This window comes from Staurois parvus, unplaced genomic scaffold (assembly GCF_062004578.1).
Source record: "Staurois parvus isolate SC_StPar_1 unplaced genomic scaffold, SC_StPar_1.0 ptg001286l, whole genome shotgun sequence".
Lineage (NCBI taxonomy): Eukaryota > Metazoa > Chordata > Amphibia > Anura > Ranidae > Staurois > Staurois parvus.
Window position 1 is genome coordinate 134,797 of NW_028319082.1, and position 23,873 is coordinate 158,669.

The 23,873-nt window shown below is 44.7% G+C and overlaps 1 protein-coding gene across 1 annotated transcript in view; it reads right to left on the bottom strand.

Annotated features, from left to right (window-relative positions):
- The window catches only part of LOC149437496 (uncharacterized), a 202,166-nt gene that overhangs the window by 11,644 nt on the left and 166,649 nt on the right, over nucleotides 1–23,873 (bottom strand). The window contains exons 49-51 of the mRNA XM_089660890.1: nucleotides 20,122–20,358; nucleotides 6,146–6,299; nucleotides 1,327–1,399 (exon numbers count right to left, since the gene is read on the bottom strand). Coding sequence (XP_089517016.1) covers nucleotides 1,327–1,399; nucleotides 6,146–6,299; nucleotides 20,122–20,358 — 464 coding nt within the window. The remainder of the gene's footprint in view (nucleotides 1–1,326; nucleotides 1,400–6,145; nucleotides 6,300–20,121; nucleotides 20,359–23,873) is intronic.

Sequence of the window (23,873 nt, forward strand, 5' to 3'; positions counted from 1 at the left end):
CAGGCTCCAGGTCCCAAAATGGACCTTACAAACAAATGAGGAAAGTGAAAAGCCACTTTCCTCTGTATCAAACACGTACCCTGAAGCCCCTCAACCTGCCTTTTCAGGTAGGGGGCATGCACATGCTGCCCTACCCACGCCACTAGTCACAGCTAAGGATGTCAATTACGGAGTTCTGGCCGGAGATTCCCTGCCAGCACACAGCAATCGCTGTGTGAAACTGACAGGGGAGAGACCTGTGTGTAAACAATACAGGTCTCTCCCCTGCCAGCAAGGACATGCTGCTTTGCATCTCTCTGCTGTTCAGCATGTCTCTGTAGTAAAACAGTTAACCCTTTGATCGACCCCTCATGTTAACCCCTTCCTGCCCAGTGCCATTAGCACAGTGTCAGTGCTTTTTATTAGCAAGGTGTACTGTACTGGTGTCACTGGGGATGTCAGTGACAGTTAGTCAGTTCCCCCTTTGTCAGAATGCCCGCTGCAGTCCCGTTATAAGTAACTGATCGCCGCCATTATTAGTATAAAAAAAACCTCCAGTATATATACCGCCATTTGTAAACCAATTAATTTACACATATTGGGATTTGTTTTTTTTAGCAAAGACATGGAGCAGAATACAATTTGGCCTAAATTTATGACATTTTATTTACATTTTTTTTTTTACTGGACATGTTTTATAGCAAAAAGTTAAAAATATTATTTTTTTTATTCAAAATTGTCAGTCTTTTTTTTGTTCATAGCGCAGAAAATAAAAAAAAATGCACAGGTGATCAAATACCACCAAAAGAAAGCTCTATTTGTGGGAAAAAAGGACGTAAATTGCATTTGGGTGCTGCGTTGCATGACTGCGCAATTGTCAGTTAAAGTAACACAGCGCCGTATCGCAAAAAAAAGGCCTGGTCAGGAAGGAGGGGGGGGGGGGGAAATCCTCAAGAGGTTAAAGCATTTGTAAACTCTGACAATAATCCACAACAATCAAGAATTTGATTTTTTTTTGGTATGTTAATTATCCGGGACACACCGAGCAATAAAGACATTTTTTATTAGAACAGTGAAGGGTTAGAACCTCTGCAGGTTTTTATTGCTTTGTCCCCACTGGGGTGTTTCTCCTTACTTCCTGGTCAGGTGACAGGTGTCAGACAGACCAGGAAGTGAGGGAAAATCTGCCCCAAAGGGAACAAAGACAGCAGTTATTTTTTGATAGAAGCTTTAACCCTTTTGCTACATTATAAAAAAAAAAAAAAAAAAAACGTTTTGTCTGGAGTTGGGCATTAATATATGTGACTGAAGGAACACGTAAAATTAATGTAACAAAAAATGACTTACCTGCATTCAGAAAGGAACTATTATTTCCTGCAATTGGTTGGATAAAATCTGATATGGATCGAGAGCCGCAGATCTGTAAGGAAATGAAAGTAATTCAACAGAAATTTCCAGACAAGTGAAATCGATGAAGGATGGCAACTGTATGTAGTAGGCAGGGGCGGACTGACCATTTGGAAACTTGGGCACTGCCCGAGGGTCCGGGGTCAGTAGGGGGCCCCATGAGATGCCCCTGGTACCTTTTTCATAGGCTTTTTTGAGTGTGGGCGAGGACACAGGGGCCCCATGATCCCCTATTGCCCAGGGGCCCCATGAGTTGTCAGTCCGCCCCTGGTAGTAGTTTTTCACTGATACTAGGGCCAATCAATAGGCTCTGAGGAAGAGGTGCAGCCTCGAAACGCGTCAGCCATTCAGAGGTCTACAGTCCTCCACCAGACACCTTTCAGGGGGATTGGATCATGCTGGTATTCATTTAATGTGCCTTTGATTTGATTTTCTTTGTGAGTATATTACATTTTTATCCAATATATTCGTTTTTTAGAAGGTAATGCACTAGGCCTGTGCGCCCTCTGTTTGTTTCTTTGCATGCGACCTGTGAAAGCTCCCAGGAGACTGCGGGAGTGAGAAGGGGCCAAGCTTCCAGCTCACTTTGCGGCGGTGAACTGAGCCGAAAGCGGGTACCTGTCAAAACCCCTCCCCCCAAAAGGTGCCAAATATGGCAATGGAAGGGGGGAGGCAAATAAGTGGAGCTTCCACTTTTAAGTGACACGCCACTTTAACCACCTCGGCTCTCACACCTGTTCACCCCTTTTGGACCAGAGCAATATTTACATTTCTGCTATGGACCTACTTATTTGATGATAACATAATACATATATTGTTTTTTTAATGACAACCAATGCTCTCCTTTTGTGAATATTGTAAAAAAAAAGAAAAAAGAAAAACAAATTCACAATCCTTAGATGATTAAATGTAACAAAACTAAAAGAAACTTACCGTATATACTCGAGTATAAGCCAACCCGAATATAAGCCGAGGTACCTAATTTTACCACAAAAAACTGGGAAAAACTATTGACTCGAGTATAAGCCGGTGGTGTCAGTGGGGGGAGGAATAGTGCCCCATCGTTGGTGTCAGTGGGGGGAGGAATAGTGCCCCATCGTTGGTGTCAGTGGGGGGAGGAATAGTGCCCCATCGTTGGTGTCAGTGGGGGGAGGAATAGTGCCCCATCGTTGGTGTCAGTGGGGGGAGGAATAGTGCCCCATCGTTGGTGTCAGTGGGGGGAGGAATAGTGCCCCATCGTTGGTGTCAGTGGGGGGAGGAATAGTGCTCCATCGTTGGTGTCAGTGGGGGGAGGAATAGTGCCCCATCGTTGGTGTCAGTGGGGGGAGGAATAGTGCCCCATCGTTGGTATTAGTGACACCAATGATTGGGCACTATTCCTCCCACTGACACCAATGATACTTACCTTGCTGACCCCTGCTCCAGCCTGGGCTCACTCGCTCCCTCCCTCCCTCTCCCATGGTACACACTTACCGGTCAGATGTCTTCCTTCTCCGGCCGCTCTCCTCCTCTTCACTCGCTCGATCTTCGCGGTGCCGCTCAGCTCCTCCTCTCCAAGCTCCACCTCCTCGCAGGTGATTGGGCGCTTGTGTGCCTCTCCTGAGCTACAGTTCCGGCGGCCAATCACCGGCGAGGATTGATCCCGGGGGTGTGTCCAGATGACAGGGACGGCATATTATCCCACCCACACCTGGACGTTGACTCGAGTATAAGCCGAGGGGGCCGTTTTTCAGCACAAAAAATGTGCTGAAAAACTCAGCTTATACTCGAGTATATACGGTACTCTCTTTTAAACAGTTCTAGTTTAACAATAAATAGTGTTACTGCACATAAAAAGTCTGCATTTGATTCTGTAATTTGTCCTGTTTAAAATGACACTAAAATTCTGATTCTGGTACAAAGCATCCACAAGTTATTTTCAAATGAAATACATTGATTTTTTTCAATTTGGTGCTTTTTTTCATTGTAAAACTCATTAATATATGTTAAAAGGTGTAAAAATATTGACGCGCAAAGCAAATTAAAAAAAAGGTTTCATTATTAATAGTTTATATAATAGAAATGAACAAAAACAATCAGCAGGAAAATAATAATTAAATGGAGAAGGAAAATAAGGAGTTAATTAGGGTCAATTAGAATAAATTAAGGGTTAATAAAGGGGTTAAACAGAGGAACATTTAATTAAAAAAAACAACAACTTTTCTTTACTTAATAAGTTGCTATTATCTGACTTCATGTGTAGATGGAAGTTCATTCATTTGATCTGTAGATGAATTCACAGAAAGATACAAATGAAACATTGTTTCTTTTTTTATCTTTCTGCTTTAGCAACTGAGCAGTTAATAAACATTGTCAGGCTGCTTTTAACTGCAGACTGTCAGCTTTAATTTGAGGGTATTTACATCCAAATCAGGTGAACGGTGTAGGAATTACAACAGTTTGCATATGTGCCTCCCACTTGTTAAGGGACCAAAAGTAATGGGACAGAATAATAATCATAAATCAAACTTTCACTTTTTAATACTTGGTTGCAAATCCTTTGCAGTCAATTACAGCCTGAAGTGTGGAACGCATAGACATCACCAGACGCTGGGTTTCATCCCTGGTGATGCTCTGCCAGGCCTCTACTGCAACTGTCTTCAGTTCCTGCTTGTTCTTGGGGCATTTTCCCTTCAGTTTTGTCTTCAGCAAGTGAAATGCTCAATCGGATTCAGGTCAGGTGATTGACTTGGCCATTGCATAACATTCCACTTCTTTCCCTTAAAAAACTCTTTGGTGGCTTTTGCAGTCTGCTTTGGGTCATTGTCCATCTGCACTGTGAAGCATCCAATGAGTTGTGAAGCATTTGGCTGAATATGAGCCGATAATATTCCCGAAACACTTCACAATTCATCCGGCTGCTTCTGTCAGCAGTCACATCATCAATAAATACAAGAGAAGCAGTTCCATTGGCAGCCATACATGCCCACGCCATGACACCACCACCACCATGCTTCACAGATGAGGTGGTATGCTGAGGATCATGAGCAGTTCCTTCTCCATACTCTTCTCTTCCCATCACTCGGGTACAAGTTGATGTTGGTCTCATCTGTCCATAGGATGTTGTTCCAGAACTGTGAAGGCTTTTTTACATGTCGTTTGGCAAACTCTAATCTGGCCTTCCTGTTTTTGAGGCTCACCAATGGTTTCCATCTTGTGGTGAACCCCGGTGTATTCACTCTGGTGAAGTCTTCTCTTGATTGGTGACTTTGACACACATACACCTACCTCCTGGAGAGTGTTCTTGATCTGGCCAACTGTTGTGAAGGGTGTTTTCTTCACCAGGGAAAGAATTCTTCGCTCATCCACCACAGTTGTTTTCCGTGGTCTTCCGGGTCTTTTGGTGTTGCTGAGCTCACCGGTGCATTCCTTCTTTTTAAGAATGTTCCAAACAGTTGTTTTGGCCACGCCTAATGTTTTTGCTATCTCTCTGATGGGCTTGTTTTGTTTTTTCAGCCTAATGATGGCTTCACTGATAGTGACAGCTCTTTGGATCTCATCTTGAGAATTGACAGCAACAGATTCCAAATTCAAATAGCACACTTGAAATGAACTCTGGACCTTTTATCTGCTCATTGTAATTGGGAAAATGAGGGAATAACACACACCTGGCCATGGAACAGCTGAGAAGCCAATTGTCCCATTACTTTTGGTCCCTTAACAAGTGGGAGGCACATATGTAAACTGTTGTAATTCCTACACCGTTCACCTGATTTGGATGTAAATACCCTCAAATTAAAGCTGACAGTCTGCAGTTAAAGCACATCTTGTTCGTTTCATTTCAAATCCATTGTGGTGGTGTATAGAGCCAAAAATGTTAGAATTGTGTCCATGCCCCAATATTTATGGACCTGACTGTATGTTATGGCTGCAGCAGATGGGCTAGAACTGGGAATTGTGGTGGTAGTGGTGGTGGTGGTGGTATATTAATATCAGAAACCAGCATACTATTAAATTCATAATTTTTGTGTGGAGTTGGCCATCAGCTTTCATGTTCATCATGCACACTACATATAGCAATGATCTGCCAGCTTGGTTTGCAAACACAGCAGAAGATCAGGTCAGGAAGCTGGTATCTTTAGGCTTGATGGTGTGTATTTTTTTAGTCCATAAACACCTCCAAGCATCTTAATAAGGCTGTGCAATGATCAGCAAGCCAACTGTGGACATTGGGGCAGCACAGTGGCTTGATGACTAGCATTCTTGCCTTGTAGCACTGGGGACCTCCATCTGAATCCCAGGTAGGATACTATTTGCATGGCGTTTGCATGTTCTGCTTGTGTTTGTTTCATCCAATGACATGTTGGTAGAACAACTGACTCCTGTCTAAATTATTCCTGGTTGGTGTGCATGCATGGGAGTTAGGACTATAAACCCCTTGAGGGCAGAGACTGCTGTGAATGCACAGTATGGAAAGCACAGCATAAATTGTTGGAACCAGATCGCTGAGATCTGAAGTCTGGTTATCAGAGGAAGGAGGGATTGTTATACATACTTCACTTCATACATACTTTAAAATAAATGCTTTTCTAACACCCAAACCTGGCACGCTTAGGCTAGTGGAAGAGCATCCAGAGCAAGAAAATGCCTGGGGCTTTGAGGGCCCCTTGAGCAAGCGGGCCAATTGAGCAGCTGGCTGCCAGTAAGGCAAAACAATCCCTGACTGCTTCTTCAGACACAGAAATCACAGAACATCCTCTATGTGTACGTTGAGTCTTACCACGGTGCAATCTGTGCAGAGCCTAAGTTCAGCAAAGAGATAGACGGTGTCAGAACTGGTGATCTTGAAGACTTTCATAGCAAACCGAGCTTCAATGCCGATTCCATTGTTAGTCACTGTTAGCTGGTAAGTAGATATATCACTAGATGGACACCTGGATACAGAAACCTTTCATCAGTTTTCTATTATTGTAATCTAAAGATTAGAACACAATACTGGCACATACTTTTTGAGCTGAACAATATATGGGATATATATATATATATATATATATATATATATATATATATATTTATATATATTTATTCATTTATTTAAATTTTTTATAGTTTTTATTTTGCTCTTCAGCAAGGCACATGGTACACGACAACTAAACATAATCTATTAAGCAGGCGGAACTATAACAATCCCAAGGTACAGAACAATTAGAATAATGAAAAATGCAATGAAACAGATCCTGCCCCCCATGTGAATGAATATGGGGGGTACCCTTACTCATTCACCAAAAAAGTGAGTAAAAACACAACAGTTTTTTGACAAGTCCTTTATTAACAAACAAACAAAAAAAAGCCCAAAAATGAACGTCCCCTGACGTTAGCTCCAACGTCAATCGCAATAAACAGACAAAAAAAAGAGCTCCAAACGAAGGCTTCCACCATCTGACAGCTCCACTATCTGACAGTTTCTAAATTCCCAAGGAGTGGGGGCCAACAGATGGTGTACCCCATACTCATTGACATTGGGGGGGGATCTTGGGGCCCCCTTGTTAAAGTGGGCTTCCAAGTTCTGATAAGTCCCTGACCACAGATCCCTGCAACCACAGGGTTGTGGGGAAGAGGCCCTTGTTCCCATCAACATGAGGACAAGATGCTTTGGGGGGGGTGCAACCCTGCCTCGAAGCACAACCCCCCATGTTGAGGGCATGTGGCCTGGTATGGTTCAGGAGGAGGGGTGAGCTCGCTAATCCACTCTCTTTCCTCACCTGCCAGGCTGCATGATTGGATAAGGGTCTGGTAGGGATTTTGAGGGGGACCCCAAGCTATTTTTTTTTTTCAATTTTGCAATGGGCTTTCCCTTAAAATCCATACCAGACCTAAAGGGCCTGGTATGGATGGGGGGAAATCAATCAAGGACCCCGATGTATTATCAAAATTATCAACCAAGAACCCCCAGGCACAATTCAGGTTGGTGAAGAGGACCTCAAATGAACCAACATCCCAACAGGGGAGAAAGGAAGGACATCAAGAGAAGCCCCAGACAGGAACATACAGAGGGTGCGGGGGGGGGGGGGGGAGAGAAGAAAGCAACAAAAAAAAGGAGAAGAGAAATGTAGGAGAGGGTATTTATAATCTTAGCTCGGCCTCCCTATCTAAGGAAGACATAGAAGTATTGGATCTAGATCTAAAATGTTCCCAAAGAACTGGTCTAAACAAGTTTAATACCTATATTGATTGAATATATTAGGAAGTTGAATGTCAGAAGACATTTTGTCTCATTGCCGGATCCTACCACTAAGGCTGACGCTTCAGGATTTGCACATAGTGGTCTGAAAAGCAAATCGATTTTTAATCGATCGGGAGCATTCGGCCATAACATAGAGGTTTTTAAACAGATGGTAGATACAGATCTTAGGGAATGGAGAGTTAAGAAATATAAAGATGCTGCTTACATTGCCAAAGGTATAGAAGATTTGGAAAATAAGAAAGGGGTCATTATAAGACCAGCTGATAAAGGGGGGAGGGGTGGTCCTATTGGATAAACAAGACTTTGAAGATGAAATGCACAGAATTTTCAATGAGACATCGACGTATGAGATTTTGAAGAGTAACCCCACTAAAAGTTTTAAAAAAGAATTAAGCGCTCTGGTCAAATATGTTGATAAGAATAGGATAGTAGATAATAAAGAAGTGAGGTATTTAGTACCTTCCAGTGTAAGATGCGTGCTTTTTATTTTTTACCCAAGATTTATAAATGTTCGACTAAACCCCTCCAGTAAGCCGATTGTAAATGGGAGAGACTCGGTGCATGCAAGGGTTGGAGAATTATGTAGATCATTATCTCCAACCAATAGTAACTCAAATGCCTGCCTACATAAAGGATAGCCAAGATGTGATTGATATAGTGGAGAACATTGAGCTGGGTGAGAATATGATTTTAGCCGCTCTAGATGTTAATTCCCTCTACACAAACATTCGACTTGAAGATGGAATTAATGCGGTCAAATGGGCCTTAAACTCTTTGACTGATCTACACAGGAAGCAAAGGAAATGTATCATACAAATGTAGAGGAATTATTTCTGGTATGGAGGACAATTTTACATTCAAATAAGGGGAGTTGCCATGGGAGCAAAATTGGCTCTCAGCTTGGCTAACCTATTTATGTCCAAATGGGAACAAGAAGTCATCTTTGGTAGAAATTGAGACGAATTAAAGATTTGGAAAAGATTTATTGATGATATCCTGGTTATATGGGAAGGAAGTATGGATTCCTTATTACAGTTTTTCACACATTTACTGTAGATTGTAATGTATGTGGTCTACAATTGATACTATTGATTAGAGATGAGCGAATCGAACATGACGAAGTGGAATTCGTTTCGAAGATTTGGAAAAATTTGATTCGCGACGAATCCGAAGATTAGCAAACTTCGGATGCACGAATCGAATTTTCCCAAAAATGGCGGCGACATGTGTGGCGACAGGAGAAAATGGACAGAGAAGATGGGGCGGGGATCTCTGGGAAGGCGCGCAGACAAGGCGCGCTGACCCATAATGCATTCATGAGTCATGAATCATGACATGTGATCGCATTAGCCAATCAGCAGCCAGCCAGCACTGTGTAATGGTGGAGCTATAAATCGCGGCCATCTTAGAATTCTCCATTAGCCTCCGGTCATTCAAGAGAGACAGACCTGTCTGTATTGAGGGACAGAGTTAGGGTCACAGAGACTTTAGGGCCACAGAATCGTTACTCAGGGACACAGAATTGTTACTCAGGGACACAGAACTGTTACTCAGGGACACAGAATCGTTACTCAGGGACACAGAATCGTTACTCAGGGACACAGAATCGTTACTCAGGGACACAGAATCGTTACTCAGGGACACAGAATTGTTACTCAGGGCCACAGCTATCAAAGAATCGAAAATTTAAAGTGACATACACCCTTTTTTTTTGGTGGCTGTCGTGCACAGTTGGTGCTGCAGTTTGCCGATTGTGCAAAATAAACTGACTTTCTGCTTCACAACCACTATTGTACGTTCAAAGAGTTAAATCCATTTACACGCCGGCTGGCGGTAATATTTTTTGGGTGATTAGTGCATTCCAGTGACACAAACGTACAGTTTCCAGCCAACGGCAAGCTGCAATTGACCGATTGTGTACAATAAACTGACTTTCTGCTTCACAACCACTATTGTACGTTCAAAGAGTTAAATCCGGTTTTATTTTTGGGGTGCTTATTGAATTAAAGAGTATGTCAGACAACACGCAGAGGAGTGGCAGAGGAGGCAATGTTTCAGGAGCGAGCAGACGTGGCAGCAGAGGAAGGGGTCGAGGCAGCACTAGTCGCAGCCAGAGGCCAGTGCTCCCGGTGTCATCCAGTGGTCGTGTCTCCACCGACAACCCTGCCGTCATTGATTGGTTGACTCGGTCGTCTTCCTCTTCCCAGGTCACCTCTGACACCTACAGCCAACGGTCGGTGGGTACGTCAGACACAACCGTTAGTTGGCATGGCCCGGGAGCAAGCCCACTGAAATCACGTGTCCTCTACCTGCCCCTGTCCTTTGGTGTTCCCTCACCAAGCGAAGTATCGCATGCTGTGGGCTCAGCCCCACTGTACAGTGAGGAAGAGCTAACAGAGGGCGGTCAGGAACGGGGGGAGACATCCGCCTCTTCAGCAGCCAGGCGAAGAAGTACTGGCGAGGAGAGTGGCTCGGTAGCCGGTCTAGAGACAGGTCTGTCTCCTGACCCACACGCAGCCGAGGGGGCTAGTAGTGACGCGGAGACCCTACTTGATGATGAGGAGGTTGATCGCACTTGGCAGCCTCGTCGTCATCAGGCTATTGCTTCCGCATCATCAGGAGAAGACGGTGCCAGCTTGCCAGCGAGCAAAACAGTCGGTGGGTTGCCCAGGAGACAGCAGGGTCGCAGCAGTGTCAGTGGAGCCAAACGGCCACGGAGTACAGCACCAGCTCCACTGCAGCCTACCACCACGGCCAGTAGTGGTGCCGGTGTGCACGGAGGAAGTAGCAGTCAGCCAGTGAGGAGTAGCGGGGGCAAAGTTTCCTACTCGGCGGTGTGGCAATTTTTCCTCAAGCCGCCCGAGGAAGTAAACGTAGCCGTATGTCGACTATGTGGCCAGAAAGTCAAGCGTGGCCAGGGGGCCCATGTTGGGACTACAGCGTTGCGTCAGCATATGCAGCGTCGCCATTCGGTGGCCTGGGAAAACCGTGATAAAGATACGGCGGTTCTGCCTGCCCCAGCCCCCGCTCCATCGCCCGCTCCGTTACTTGCTCCGTCACCCGACGTCAAAAGCCCTCTATCAGCCAGTCAAGGCTCCAACACCTCTGCTGAGGGGAGTTGTCGCTCGTTGGCATCTTCCGCTCGTTCAGATGCTCCTTCTCCTGCTACTCCTCTTCACGGATTCCGTCAGCAGTCTTTCTTGGAATCCGTTTCCAAGAGACAACAGTTTGCGAGCACGCACCCGACGGTGCAGAAGCTGAACGTCCTCCTGTCCAAGTTGCTGGTGCTGCAGTCCCTCCCTTTCCAACTGGTGGACTCAGCACCTTTCCGAGAAATGATGGCTTGTGCCGAGCCGCGGTGGAGAGTGCCAAGCCGGCATTTCTTCGCCAAAAAGGCAGTGCCAGCCCTGCATTCACATGTAGAAGAGATGGTGGGCCAGTCTTTGAGCATGTCGGTCTCTGCCAAAGTGCACGGCAGCGCTGACGTGTGGAGCTGTAACTACGGTCAGGGACAGTACATGTCATTTACGGCCCACTGGGTGAACGTGGTGCCGGCACAGCCGCACCAGCAACTCGGACAGGTCACGCCGCTTTTGCCTCCACGTTTGCACGTCCTTGGTCCAGCAAAGATGTCCGCCTCTACCACCTCTTCTTCCGCCGTGTCCTCAGCCGCCACCCCCGTGCCAAGTCCCATTACCCGACCGGCATATCACATGTGCAGGGCGCAACGGTGTCACGCTGTGCTGCACCTGGTATGCCTTGGCGAACGTAGTCACACAGGGGAGGAACTTCTGAGTGTAATGAACAGAGAAATCGACAGATGGCTGTCTCCGCGCAAACTGAAAATCGGAACCATGTTGACCGACAACGGAAAGAACATGGTGTCTGCTCTGCGTCAAGGAAGGTTGTGCCATGCGCCATGCATGGCTCACGTGTTCAATCTGGTTGTCAAGCGGTTCCTAAAATCCACCATCCCACTGCAAGACATCCTTAAAATGTCACGTAAACTTTGCATGCATTTCAGCCATTCCTACACCGCAAAGCACACCCTCATTGAGCTGCAGCGGCAGAACGGAATTCCACAGCATCGCCTGATCTGCGACGTTGCAACAAGGTGGAATTCAACCCTACACATGTTAGACCGCCTTTACGAACAGCGAAAGGCCATCACCGATTTCCTGATGTTACAAGCGGATAAAGGTACTCCCCTGTGTAACTTCGATGTCAGCCATTGGCAGCTCATGCGTGACACCTGCCGCTTGCTCAGGCCCTTTGAGGAGGCCACGCTATTCGTGAGTCGGCAGGACTATGGGATGAACAACGTCATTCCTCTGTTGCACGTCCTGGAACAAATGCTGTTAACAATGGCTGGTCAGGGTGCGGTAGACGTGGCGCACAGATCTCAACGCCACATGACCCCTGTGGGGGCAGGACAGGAAGAAGAGGAGGAGGTAGAGGAGGACATTGGTACTCAGGAATTATTGAGTGAAATGGGTGGTTTTTCCACTCAGCGGACAGGAGTGGAGGAGCAGGAGCATCTGGTAGAGGAGGAGAAGGAGACAGAGGACCCAGACGCACCGTGGCAGTATGCTGTGGAGATGGAGGCAGGGAGTCCCTCGCATTCCTTGGCACAAATGGCCCATAGCATGCTCGGTTGCTTGCGTAGCGACAGCCGAATAATAACCATCAGACAGAGGGATGACTTTTGGCTGTCCACCTTGTTGGACCCTCGCTACCGTTCAAAAATGGTGGCCTTTTTCACACCTGCTGAGAGGGAGGCCAAAATAAAGTACTATAAAAACCACCTATGTAGTCAGTTGGTCTCTGCCTTTCTGCGCCAACGTCCATCCTCAGACACTGTGGGCCCTGTGCGCTCGCGTTCCGCTGCCATGGCAGCAGGGGAGGGGTGGGGTGGTAGGAGCAGTGGCAGCTCCACCAGCAGCGGCTGCCTCAGTCTGCAGTCGATGATGAGTAGCTTTCTTCACCAGCGCAGTGAGGAAACTACTAACCAGCCGCAGCAGCAGCAGCAGCATCAGGTGGACCTGGAGCAGGAGCTCAAACAACAGGCTTGGGCCTACTTGGACAGCACCTTGCCAACCGAGGTAGACAATCCCCTTGACTACTGGGCAACGAAACTTGACCTTTGGCCCCAACTAGCTGAATTTGCCCTTGAAAGGCTGTCATGCCCGGCCAGTAGCGTGGCATCGGAGCGCGTGTTTAGTGCGGCAGGAGGTATTGTAACTCCGCGGAGGACACGGCTGTCCACCCAAAGTGTGGAGAGACTCACGTTTGTGAAAATGAATCAGGCGTGGATTAGTCTGGATTTCAAACCACCAGTTCCTGACACAACTGACTAAATCCGCCATGAATCATGCCCCAAACATGTTATTATTTTTAACATAGGCCTCTGTATGGCCTTCAATTTAAGCTGCTTACGCTTCGCCACTCTGCCATGGGCCCCTGTACCGCCTCCTCTTGCTGCTGCCAGGTCCAGAGTGTGTCATGGGTCCCTGTACGGCCTCCCATTGCTGCTGACTTCATCGCCAGACTCTGCCATGTGCCACTTTCAGGTCTCCTTACACTGTTGGTGGGTTGCATTTTGTGATAGGGTGCTGTATGGCCTTCCATTGCTGCTGCCTCCACCGCCACCCTGCGCCATGTGCCTCTGTCGTCTGCTCACGCTGCTGACGGCTTCCGCTTTTTAACCGAGGCCTGTGTTTGGCTTCCAAATACTGCTGCCTCCACCGCCACCCTGCGCCATGTGTCTCTGTTGTCTGCTCACGCTGCTGACGGCTTCCGCTTTTTAACCGAGGCCTGTGTTTGGCTTCCGAATACTGCTGCCTCCACCGCCACCCTGCGCCATGTGCCACTTTCAGGTCTCCTTACACTGATGGTGGGTTCCATTTTGTGATAGGGTGCTGTATGGTCTTCCATTGCTGCTGCCTCCACCGCCACCCTGCGCCATGTGCCTCTGTCGTCTGCTCACGCTGCTGACGGCTTCTGCTTTTTAACCGAGGCCTGTGTTTGGCTTCCGAATACTGCTGCATCCACCGCCACCCTGCGCCATGTGTCTCTGTCGTCTGCTCACGCTGCTGACGGCTTCCGCTTTTTAACCGAGGCCTGTGTTTGGCTTCCGAATACTGCTGCCTCCACCGCCACCCTGCGCCATGTGTCTCTATCGTCTGCTCACGCTGCTGACGGCTTCCGCTTTTTAACCGAGGCCTGTGTATGGCCTTCAATTGAAGCTGCTTCTGCTCCGCCACTCTGCCATTGGACTCTTGATAGTCGTCTCCCCACGCTGCTGCTGGGGGGACTTTTTAACATAGGCCTCTGTATGGCCTTCAATTTTAGCTGCTTACGCTCCGCCACTCTGCCATGGGCCCCTGTACCGCCTCCTCATGCTGCTGCCAGGACCGTAATCTGCCATGGGCCCCCGTACCGACTCCTCATGCTGCTGCCAGGCCCGTAATCTGTCATGGGCCCCTGTACCGACTCCTCATGCTGCTGCCAGGCCCGTAATCTGTCATGGGCCTCTGTACCGACTCCTCATGCTGCTGCCAGGTCCACAGTGTCTCATGGGTCCCTGTACGGCCTCCCATTGCTGCTGTCTCCATCGCCACACTCTGCCATGTGCCACTTTCAGGTCTCCTCACACTGCTGGTGGGTTCCATTTTGTCATAGGGTGCTGTATGGCCTCCCATTGCTGCTGCCTCCACCGCCACACTGTGGCTCCACACTCTGGTTTTGGCCCCGTGACTGCCCAAATGAGTGAAGTGTGCGGTGATTCTAAGATCGACGGCACTCATCTGCATGTCATACTGACTGACAGTATTATTTCTCTTCCCCAGCAGACTCCAAGGGCATTTAAATTAAAGGTACAGTGTTCTGCACTAAAATAAAGGCTCTCTGAAGCCTAGAAACACCCTTTTTATAAGTTAAATTCGCAGCGAATATATTCGCCTCGAATCGAATTTATTCCGCGAATTCGGCGAATCAGCCGAATCGAATTTTTGAATAATTCACTCATCTCTACTATTGATACTAGAGATGAGCGAATCGAACCAGGCGAACCGGAATTCGAGTCGAATTTCAGGAAATATTCGATTCGCGTCGAATCCGAAATTTTGCCTACTTCAGGTGCGCGAATCGAACATTTCCCGATCAGCCGGCAAAAGTGTCCCTGCAGTGAGCTCCGCTATTTCTGACAGTTCTCTGACAGAAGGAACACATGTTTAGCGGTTGAAACATTGTATCTATTAGTTTACATTTAGGATACAGATGTTTCAACCGCTGTACATGTGAAGAAGCTGTCAGAGAACTGTCAGAAATAGAGGAACTCTGCACATACACTTTTTGCCGGCTTGGAATTATTCTTCTTTTCATCCTACTTCTTCTTCTTCTTCTTCTTCTTCTTCTTCTTCTTCATCCTCATCCTCATCCTCTTCTTCTGAGGATGAGGATGAGGATGAAGAAGAAGAAGAAGAAGTAGGATGAAAAGAAGAATAATTCCAAGCCGGCAAAAAGTGTATGTGCAGAGTTCCTCTATTCTGCAGATACACTTAGAGGAGCTCTGCAGATACACTTAGAGGAGCTCTGCACATACACTTTTTGCCGGCTTGGAATTAATCTTATTTTCATCCTACTTCTTCTTCTTCATCCTCATCCTCAGAAGAAGAAGAAGAGGATGAGGATGAAGAAGAAGAAGAAGAAGAAGTAGGATGAAAATAAGAATAATTGCAAGCCGGCAAAAAGTGTATCTGCAGAGTTCCTCTATTCTGCAGATACACTTAGAGGAGCTCTGCAGATACACTTAGAGGAGCTCTGCACATACACTTTTTGCCGGCTTGGAATTATTCTTATTTTCATCCTACTTCTTCTTCATCCTCAGAAGAAGAAGAAGAGGATGGGGATGAAGAAGAAGAAGAAGAAGTAGGATGAAAATAAGAATAATTCCAAGCGGTTGAAACCGCTGTATGGAGGGAATGTCCCAGAACTTTCAGAAATAGACTATTTATGACAGTTCTGGGACATTCCTTCCATACAGCGGTTGAAACATTGTATCTATTTGTTTCCATAAATGGATCCATTTATGGAAACAAATAGATACAATGTTTCAACCGCTGTATGGAGTGAGTGTCCCAGAACTGTCAGAAATAGACAGAAACTGTCACAGAACTGTCCTTCTTCTCATCCTTCTCCTTCTTCTCATCCTTCTTCTCATCCTTCTCCTTCTTCTCATCCTTCTCCTTCTTCTCATCCTTCTCCTTCTTCTCATCCTTCTCCTTCTCATCCTTCTTCTCATCCTTCTTCTCATCCTTCTCCTTCTTCTCATCCTTCTCCTTCTTCTCATCCTTCTCCTTCTCCTTCTTCTCATCCTTCTCCTTCTCCTTCTTCTCATCCTTCTCCTTCTCCATCTTCTCATCCTTCTCCTTTTCCTTCTTCTCATCCTTCTCCTTCTGCTTCTCCTTCTCCTTCTCCTTCTTCTCATCCTTCTCCTTCTTCTCATCCTTCTCCTTCTCCTTCTTCTCATCCTTCTCCTTCTTCTCATCCTTCTCCTTCTCCTTCTTCTCATCCTTCTCCTTCTCATCCTTCTCCTTCTTCTCATCCTTCTCCGTCTTCTCATCCTTCTCCTTCTCCTTCTTCTCATCCTTCTCCTTCTTCTCATCCTTCTCCTTCTCCATCTTTTCATCCTTCTCCTTCTTCTCATCCTTCTCCTTCTGCTTCTCCTTCTCCTTCTCCTTCTTCTCATCCTTCTCCTTCTCATCCTTCTCCTTCTCCTTCTTCTCATCCTTCTCCTTCTTCTCATCCTTCTCCTTCTTCTCATCCTTCTCCTTCTCCTTCTTCTCATCCTTCTCCTTCTCCTTCTTCTCATCCTTCTCCTTCTCATCCTTCTTCTTCTCCTCATCCTTCTCCTTCTTCTCATCCTTCTCCTTCTTCTCATCCTTCTCCTTCTCCTTCTTCTCATCCTTCTCCTTCTCCTTCTTCTCATCCTTCTCCTTCTCCTTCTTCTCATCCTTCTCCTTCTTCTCATCCTTCTCCTTCTCCTTCTTCTCATCCTTCTCCTTCTCCATCTTCTCATCCTTCTCCTTCTTCTCATCCTTCTCCTTCTCCATCTTCTCATCCTTCTCCTTCTTCTCATCCTTCTCCTTCTCCTTCTCCTTCTTCTCATCCTTCTCCTTCTCCTTCTCCTTCTTCTCATCCTTCTCCTTCTTCTCATCCTTCTTCTTCTCATCCTTCTCCTTCTCCTTCTTCTCATCCTTCTCCTTCTCCTTCTTCTCATCCTTCTCCTTCTCCTTCTTCTCATCCTTCTCCTTCTCATCCTTCTCCTTCTCATCCTTCTCCTTCTCATCCTTCTCCTTCTCATCCTTCTCCTTCTCCTTCTTCTCATCCTTCTCCTTCTCCTTCTTCTCATCCTTCTCCTTCTCCTTCTTCTCATCCTTCTCCTTCTCCTTCTTCTCATCCTTCTCCTTCTCCTTCTTCTCATCCTTCTCCTTCTCCTTCTTCTCATCCTTCTCCTTCTCCTTCTCATCCTTCTCCTTCTCCTTCTTCTCATCCTTCTCCTTCTCCTTCTTCTCATCCTTCTCCTTCTTCTCATCCTTCTCCTTCTTCTCATCCTTCTCCTTCTTCTCATCCTTCTCCTTCTTCTCATCCTTCTCCTTCTTCTCATCCTTCTCCTTCTTCTCATCCTTCTCCTTCTTCTCATCCTTCTCCTTCTTCTCATCCTTCTCCTTCTCCTCATCCTTCTCCTTCTCCTTCTTCTCATCCTTCTCCTTCTCCATCTTCTCATCCTTCTCCTTCTTCTCATCCTTCTCCTTCTTCTCATCCTTCTCCTTCTTCTCATCCTTCTCCTTCTCCTTCTTCTCATCCTTCTCCTTCTCCTTCTTCTCATCCTTCTTCTTCTTCTCATCCTTCTCCTTCTTCTCATCCTTCTCCTTCTTCTCATCCTTCTCCTTCTCCTTCTCCTTCTTCTCATCCTTCTCCTTCTTCTCATCCTTCTTCTTATCCTTCTCCTTCTTCTCATCCTTCTCCTTCTCCTTCCTCATCTCCAAGGGCATTTAAATTAAAGGTACAGTGTTCTGCACTAATTTAAAGGCTCTCTGAAGCCTAGAAACCCTTTTTATAAGTCATCTTCGTAGCGGAGAAATTCGCATCGAATCGAATTTCATACTGGAATTCGCCGAATCAGCCGAATCGAATTTTTCAATACTTCGCTCATCTCTAATTGATACTATAGAATTTATACTATTGATACTAATTCCACAATTTGGAATTGCATATCTTTCAAAATGGAGGAAACTTATTGACCAAAACCCATTTTAAGACAACTGATCGGAATACATTCCAGTTTTTAGCTGTCATCACCCTTTATGGGTGAAGAGTATTCCCAAAGGGCAGTTCAGTAGGGTTATGAGGAACTGTTCTACATTGGAGGACTATATTTCACAATCAGAGATCATTAAAAATAGATTTGTAGTTAAGGGGTATGATCCAGAAACTATGGAGAGAGTTAGGTATGATATTAGCAAACATTATGTAAATGTTTGGCCTCTTCCCGGACCCTGCATTCACAATATCCACTCTCCCTGGACCCTGCATTCACTATATCCAGTCTACCTGGACCCGGCATTCACTATATCCGCTCTCCCCGGACCCTGCATTCACTATATCCGCTCACCCTGGACCCCGCATTCACTATATCCAGTCTACCTGGACCCGGCATTCACTATATCCGCTCTCCCCGGACCCCGCATTCACTATATCCGCTCTCCCCGGACCCCGCACTCACTATATCCGCTCTCCCCGGACCCCGCATTCACTATATCCGCTCTCCCCGGACCCCGCATTCACTATATCCGCTTTCCCCGGACCCCGCATTCACTATATCCGCTCTTCCCGGACCCCGCATTCCCTATATCTGCTCTCCCAGGACCCCGCATTCACTATATCCGCTCTCCCCGGACCCCGCATTCACTATATCCGCTTTCCCCGGACCCCGCATTCACTATATCCGCTCTTCCCGGACCCCGCATTCCCTATATCTGCTCTCCCAGGACCCCGCACTCACTATATCCACTCTCCCTGGACCCCGCATTCACTATATCCGCTCTCCCCGGACCCCGCATTCACTATATCTGGTCTCCCCGGACCCTGCATTCACTATATCTGGTCTCTCCGGACACCGCATTTACTATATCTGGTCTCCCACAGTACACAGAACATGGAAATGCAATTATTTTAGTAAATATAAACTGTTACATAGTTACATAGTTAGTCTAGCAGGAAAAAGACAAAAGTCCATCTAGTTCAACCATAGAAAAAAAAAGTTATAATCCTATACCCACAGTTGATCCAGAGGAAGGCAAAAAAACAGCAAAGCGTGATCCAGTTTGCACTTGATGGAAAAAAAATTCCTTCCTGATCCCCCAAGAGGCAATCGGATATTCCCTGGATCAACTTTACCTATAAATGTTAGTATCCAGTTATATTCTGTGTATCCAAGAAAGAATCCAGGACTTTTTTGAAGCAATCCACTGAGCTGGCCAATAAATCCCTTTTCTCATCAGCAGTATATAGCAGTCTTGTGACTTCTATCAGTGTCCAGCAGAGCACTGGTTAATGCTTGTAGGAGAAGTTTAAATATTTCTCTAGTTGGATGCAGAACCCCTGCCCTCTGTCTGGACAGTGCTGATTGGCCCTGTGTTGATCACATGCATCCTCCCAATAAAAAAAAAAACCTCTTTAGCAATACACACCAAATTGAGCATGTGCAGAGTGACTCCACTTGATATGTCCTATCAGAAGATAAGAGGGGGGGGCACTGGAAGAAGGGGAGGATTAGAGAAGACAGGATCAATCAGCCTTTTTACACAGTGCAGAGGATTAACCCCTTAGGTTCCACAGTGAGTATAACAAGCATGCTTTACTGCATCTACAGACTGATTGTACTGTGGGGGGTTTAGTTACACTTGAAAAAATAGGAAAAGGAATGACAAGGGTTTGGAATTTGCATTTTTTTGGATTATAATTGCCAGTATAAAGATGCAGATTAGATCATTAAACAATATTGGCCTTATGAGAGGAATCTGGTGAGAACATAAGAAGATTGAATGTCTTCTATGGATTCTGAGGATTAATATTGCGCTGATTTGATGGTGACGGGTAGAATCATTGAACCGCACACAAGAAATGATTAGATGACCCGCATATCTTCAAACTTCACAACTACTTCCACCTACATGATATTCTCCTTGTGATTGCTGTGATGACTGATCTTAGGGATTACATGGCAGCCCCTCGGATCGGCTGAGTACAATATCTCTAGTGATTGGCCACCCGATAGCTATTTTCCCTGTGCCACTTATAAATGGCGCCGCTGATCCGCCATTGATACACGCACAGTGCTACATACGTGGTTAGGGGGATATATTGTTCTGGGCATTCAGTGGATTATTTTTGTAGTCCAAGTGTACAAATAACACGCAGAGCTACTAACCTGTGTGCTGTGTACTTACCCGTCCTGAAGAAGATAGTATCTGATGTTGGTGGATTCGGTAGGCGAGGCATAAATATTCACCACTGAGAGGTTGAAGATGTTGGAATCCAGATCTGGTATGAGCACTGAGATGTAGACAGTATCTTCCACTGTCAGGGGGTCAGCCTCTGAGAGAAGGGTCGTAAACTGATCTTTATAGGCTGCCATTAAGGCTACATAACTTGCATCTGCTGTAGTGCCGTTTATTAATAAGGTCCTGGAAAATAAACGCACAACAAAAGGTTACCTACCTAGAACCCCTTTTTAGGTACTTGGCCATGCGTCTATGTTATTATACAGAGCATCAAACCTATCAGATCTCTTCTCCAGCTCTGTGTACACTGGTGGAGGAGGTGAAGCAGATATACAAAATGTGTTTTACAAATGCGCCACCAAAAGCTTCAAATTAATATGTATAAGAAACAGACAAAATAAAAGTAGCTCAAAGGGTATCTCCACTTTTGTGGGAAAATAAAAATTAGCAAATAAAAAATGAATAATATAGTGTACACAGTTGCAACTCAAGTCATATTGTAAATGAATGTTATTAAAAAAGAATAGAATAGAGTAACACAGAACAGAATAACTTAGAAAATAAAAGAATACAATAGAGTAAAACGGAACAGAATAGCATAGAAAATAAAAGAATCAAATGGAGTAAAACAGAACAGAATAGCATAGAAAATAAAAGAATCAAATGGAGTAAAACAGAACAGAATAGCATAGAAAATGAAAGAATAGAATAGAGTAAAACAGAATAGCATAGAAAATAAAAGAATCAAATGGAGTAAAACAGAACAGAATAGCATAAAAACTAAAATAATCAAATAAAGTAAAGCAGAACACAACTGAAAATAAAAGAAGAGAATAAACTAAAATAGAAAAGAATAGAGTAAAACAGAACAGTATAGAAAGAGTATAGCCGTCTTTCAAAAATCATAGAATATATTAGAATAGAATATATTAGAATAGAATAGAATAAACAATCGAAAGAATAGAACAGAATAAAGCAAAAAGAACAGAACAGAAAGTATAGAATAGAATAAAAGAAAAGAAAAGAATAGAATAGAAAATACAATAGAATAAAACAGAATATAACCCTCTTCTGAAATTGGAATTTCGAATAGAATAAATTAAAATTCAAATAGAATAGAATAAAGTAGAATAGAAACGAATACAGTAGTATAAAAATAATAGAATAGAAAATAATAGAATAGATAAGAATAGAATAAAATAGAATAGAATAGAATAAATATAACCATCTTCCAAAATTCAAATTCTGAATAGAACAGGCTAAAAAAGACTAGAATAGAAAAAAAGAGAATATGACCATCTTCCAAAATTTGAATTCCAAACAGAATAAATTGTTTTGCAAAAAATAAAAACCCAGAGGTGATTAAATACCACCAAAAGAAAGCTCTATCTGTCTTAAAAAAATGTTAAAAATGTTTTTTTTGTGTACAGTGTTGCATGACCGCGCAATTGTCAAAGTGTGACAGCACCAGAAGCTGAAAATTGGCCTGGGCAGGAGGGGGGTGACAGTGTGCGGTAGGCGAGGGGTTAATATATAAGTTAGGATCCATTGATGATGATATTATGTTTCTGTAATTGGACGCTTTCATGATGTTTTATATTTTGGATACGATTCAGTCTGGTACTGTTTGTGATTCTTTGGGCAGAATGGATCCCAGAGGACAGCGACTGCTACAGACTTGAGATTCGTTCCCTGGATTAACCCTTCATTTACTCTAACCCGTCCTAATTGACTCCTTATTATCCTCCTCCATTTAATTATTATTTTCCTGCTGATTTTTTTTGGTTCATTTCTATTTTATAAACTATTAATAATTAAAACTTTTTAAAATTAACATTTTTTTTATTTAATTCGTTGTTGTTGTTGTTGGTTGCTTGTTCGGTAATATTTTTACGCCTTTAACCACTTCCAGTCCGGACACTTTTACCCCCTTCCAGTCCAGGGCAATTTTCAGCTTTCAGCGCTATCACACTTTGAATGACAATTGCGCGGTCATGCAACACTGTACCCAAATTAATTTTTTACCATTTTTTTGAGACAGATAAAGCTTTATTTTGGTGGTATTTATTCACCGCTGGGATTTTTATTTTTTTTGGTATGTAAATGAAAATGTCCAAAAATTTTAAACAAAAGTGTTTTTTTATAAAATTTTGCAAATAAATAATATTTCATCATAAATCTTTGCCAAAATTTATTCCGTTATCTTTTTAGTAAAAAAAAAAAAAAAAAATTAGTTTATAACCAAAAATTATCATTTTTAAACATTTTTTTTTACATTTTTATTTTATTTTTTTATATTATTATTTTTTATTTATTTATTTTTTTTACATACCGTCACCCTAGCAGTACAGTGTCACCATGGTGACACTGTACTACTTGTGGGGGGTGATTTTTTTTTTTTTTTTTTTTTTTTTTACACTGATTGCTTTTACACCCATATAGGATGTAAAAGCAATCATTTCTCTTTCTCTCTGTGTGCATTCTTGCAGTCATTGAGAAGTACTGAGTGAGCTGTGATTGGTCACAGCTTGTCACATGGTACAAGGCTGTTGTGAATAGCCTTGTACCATGTGACCTCTGTGATCATTCACAGATTTCACACGTAGTAAGCAATGATGTCACAAGTGACATCTTGCTTACTACTTTGCATGTGATCAATGATTGGCCAATCAGTGATCACATGATCAGGACCTCGTACAGAGGTCCCGTCCGACGATCGGTGTTTCACTGTGTCTGGAGGACACAGCGGGCATCGGATTGCGGTTCTGCGCGCTCCCAGGGAGCGCGCATAAGCAGGGTGCGGGGAGGCCGTTTATAAACAGACACCCAACCCTGCACTGCCACCGTCCGGCCGTTTATATGCAACGGCCGGTCGGGAAGTGGTTAACATATATTTGCACATTTCACATTCAAAAAAATAAACAGGTAAGCAGGTGTGAGAGCCAAAGTGGTTAAGGGGCGGGGCCTCACGTTCTTAACAACCAATCACTCATTCAGCTGTCAGCGGGGCTCTCCTGCTGACAGCTGAAGTGTAAACAAAACAGTTGCTGGCAGGTATCGATAATTGGTATCGGCGAGTAAAAAGAAAAAAAGTATCGGTACTCGTACTCGCTGTAAAAAAATGGTATTGGTGCATCCCTAATGTGTTCTATTCTTTTCTGTTTTGATGGAAGTGACTTTGGGTGGGGGGCCCATGGAACACAGCTCACTTTGGAGAGATGGGGAGACCCCTGTCTCAGCTCCCCATATCCCTATTATGTGTAAGTCACCCTGTGCCTGTTAGGGGTACAGGGTGGAATGTTCTAATATTGGGGTGGGGGGTGTTCATTGTTCACTGCCATGCGGCTGCATCCCATTGTTCTATTGTGTGTCTTGCTTGGGAGCAAACTATTATGGCATGTATGTGTTTGTACTGGCTTGGTGGGGGGGTGTTTCCGACAGCCCTTCCCCCTGATGGGACGGCCTGCTGATGTGTTTCCTGTTACTGGATGTATTGCCCCGCCCTGTGTATATATCTTGTGTCTGCGTTAAAATAAAGCAGTCCATTTCCTGTTTTAAGATGAGTCTGGTGCTGTCTATTTCCTGTTTGGTCAGCAGTGGTGTCTGTGGTCGGTGTTCGGACAGGGAAGCGAGCGTCTAACGGAGATACCCTAATGCAGTCGGGGTCCGGTTCCGTTACATCTGTTCTATTTGATTCT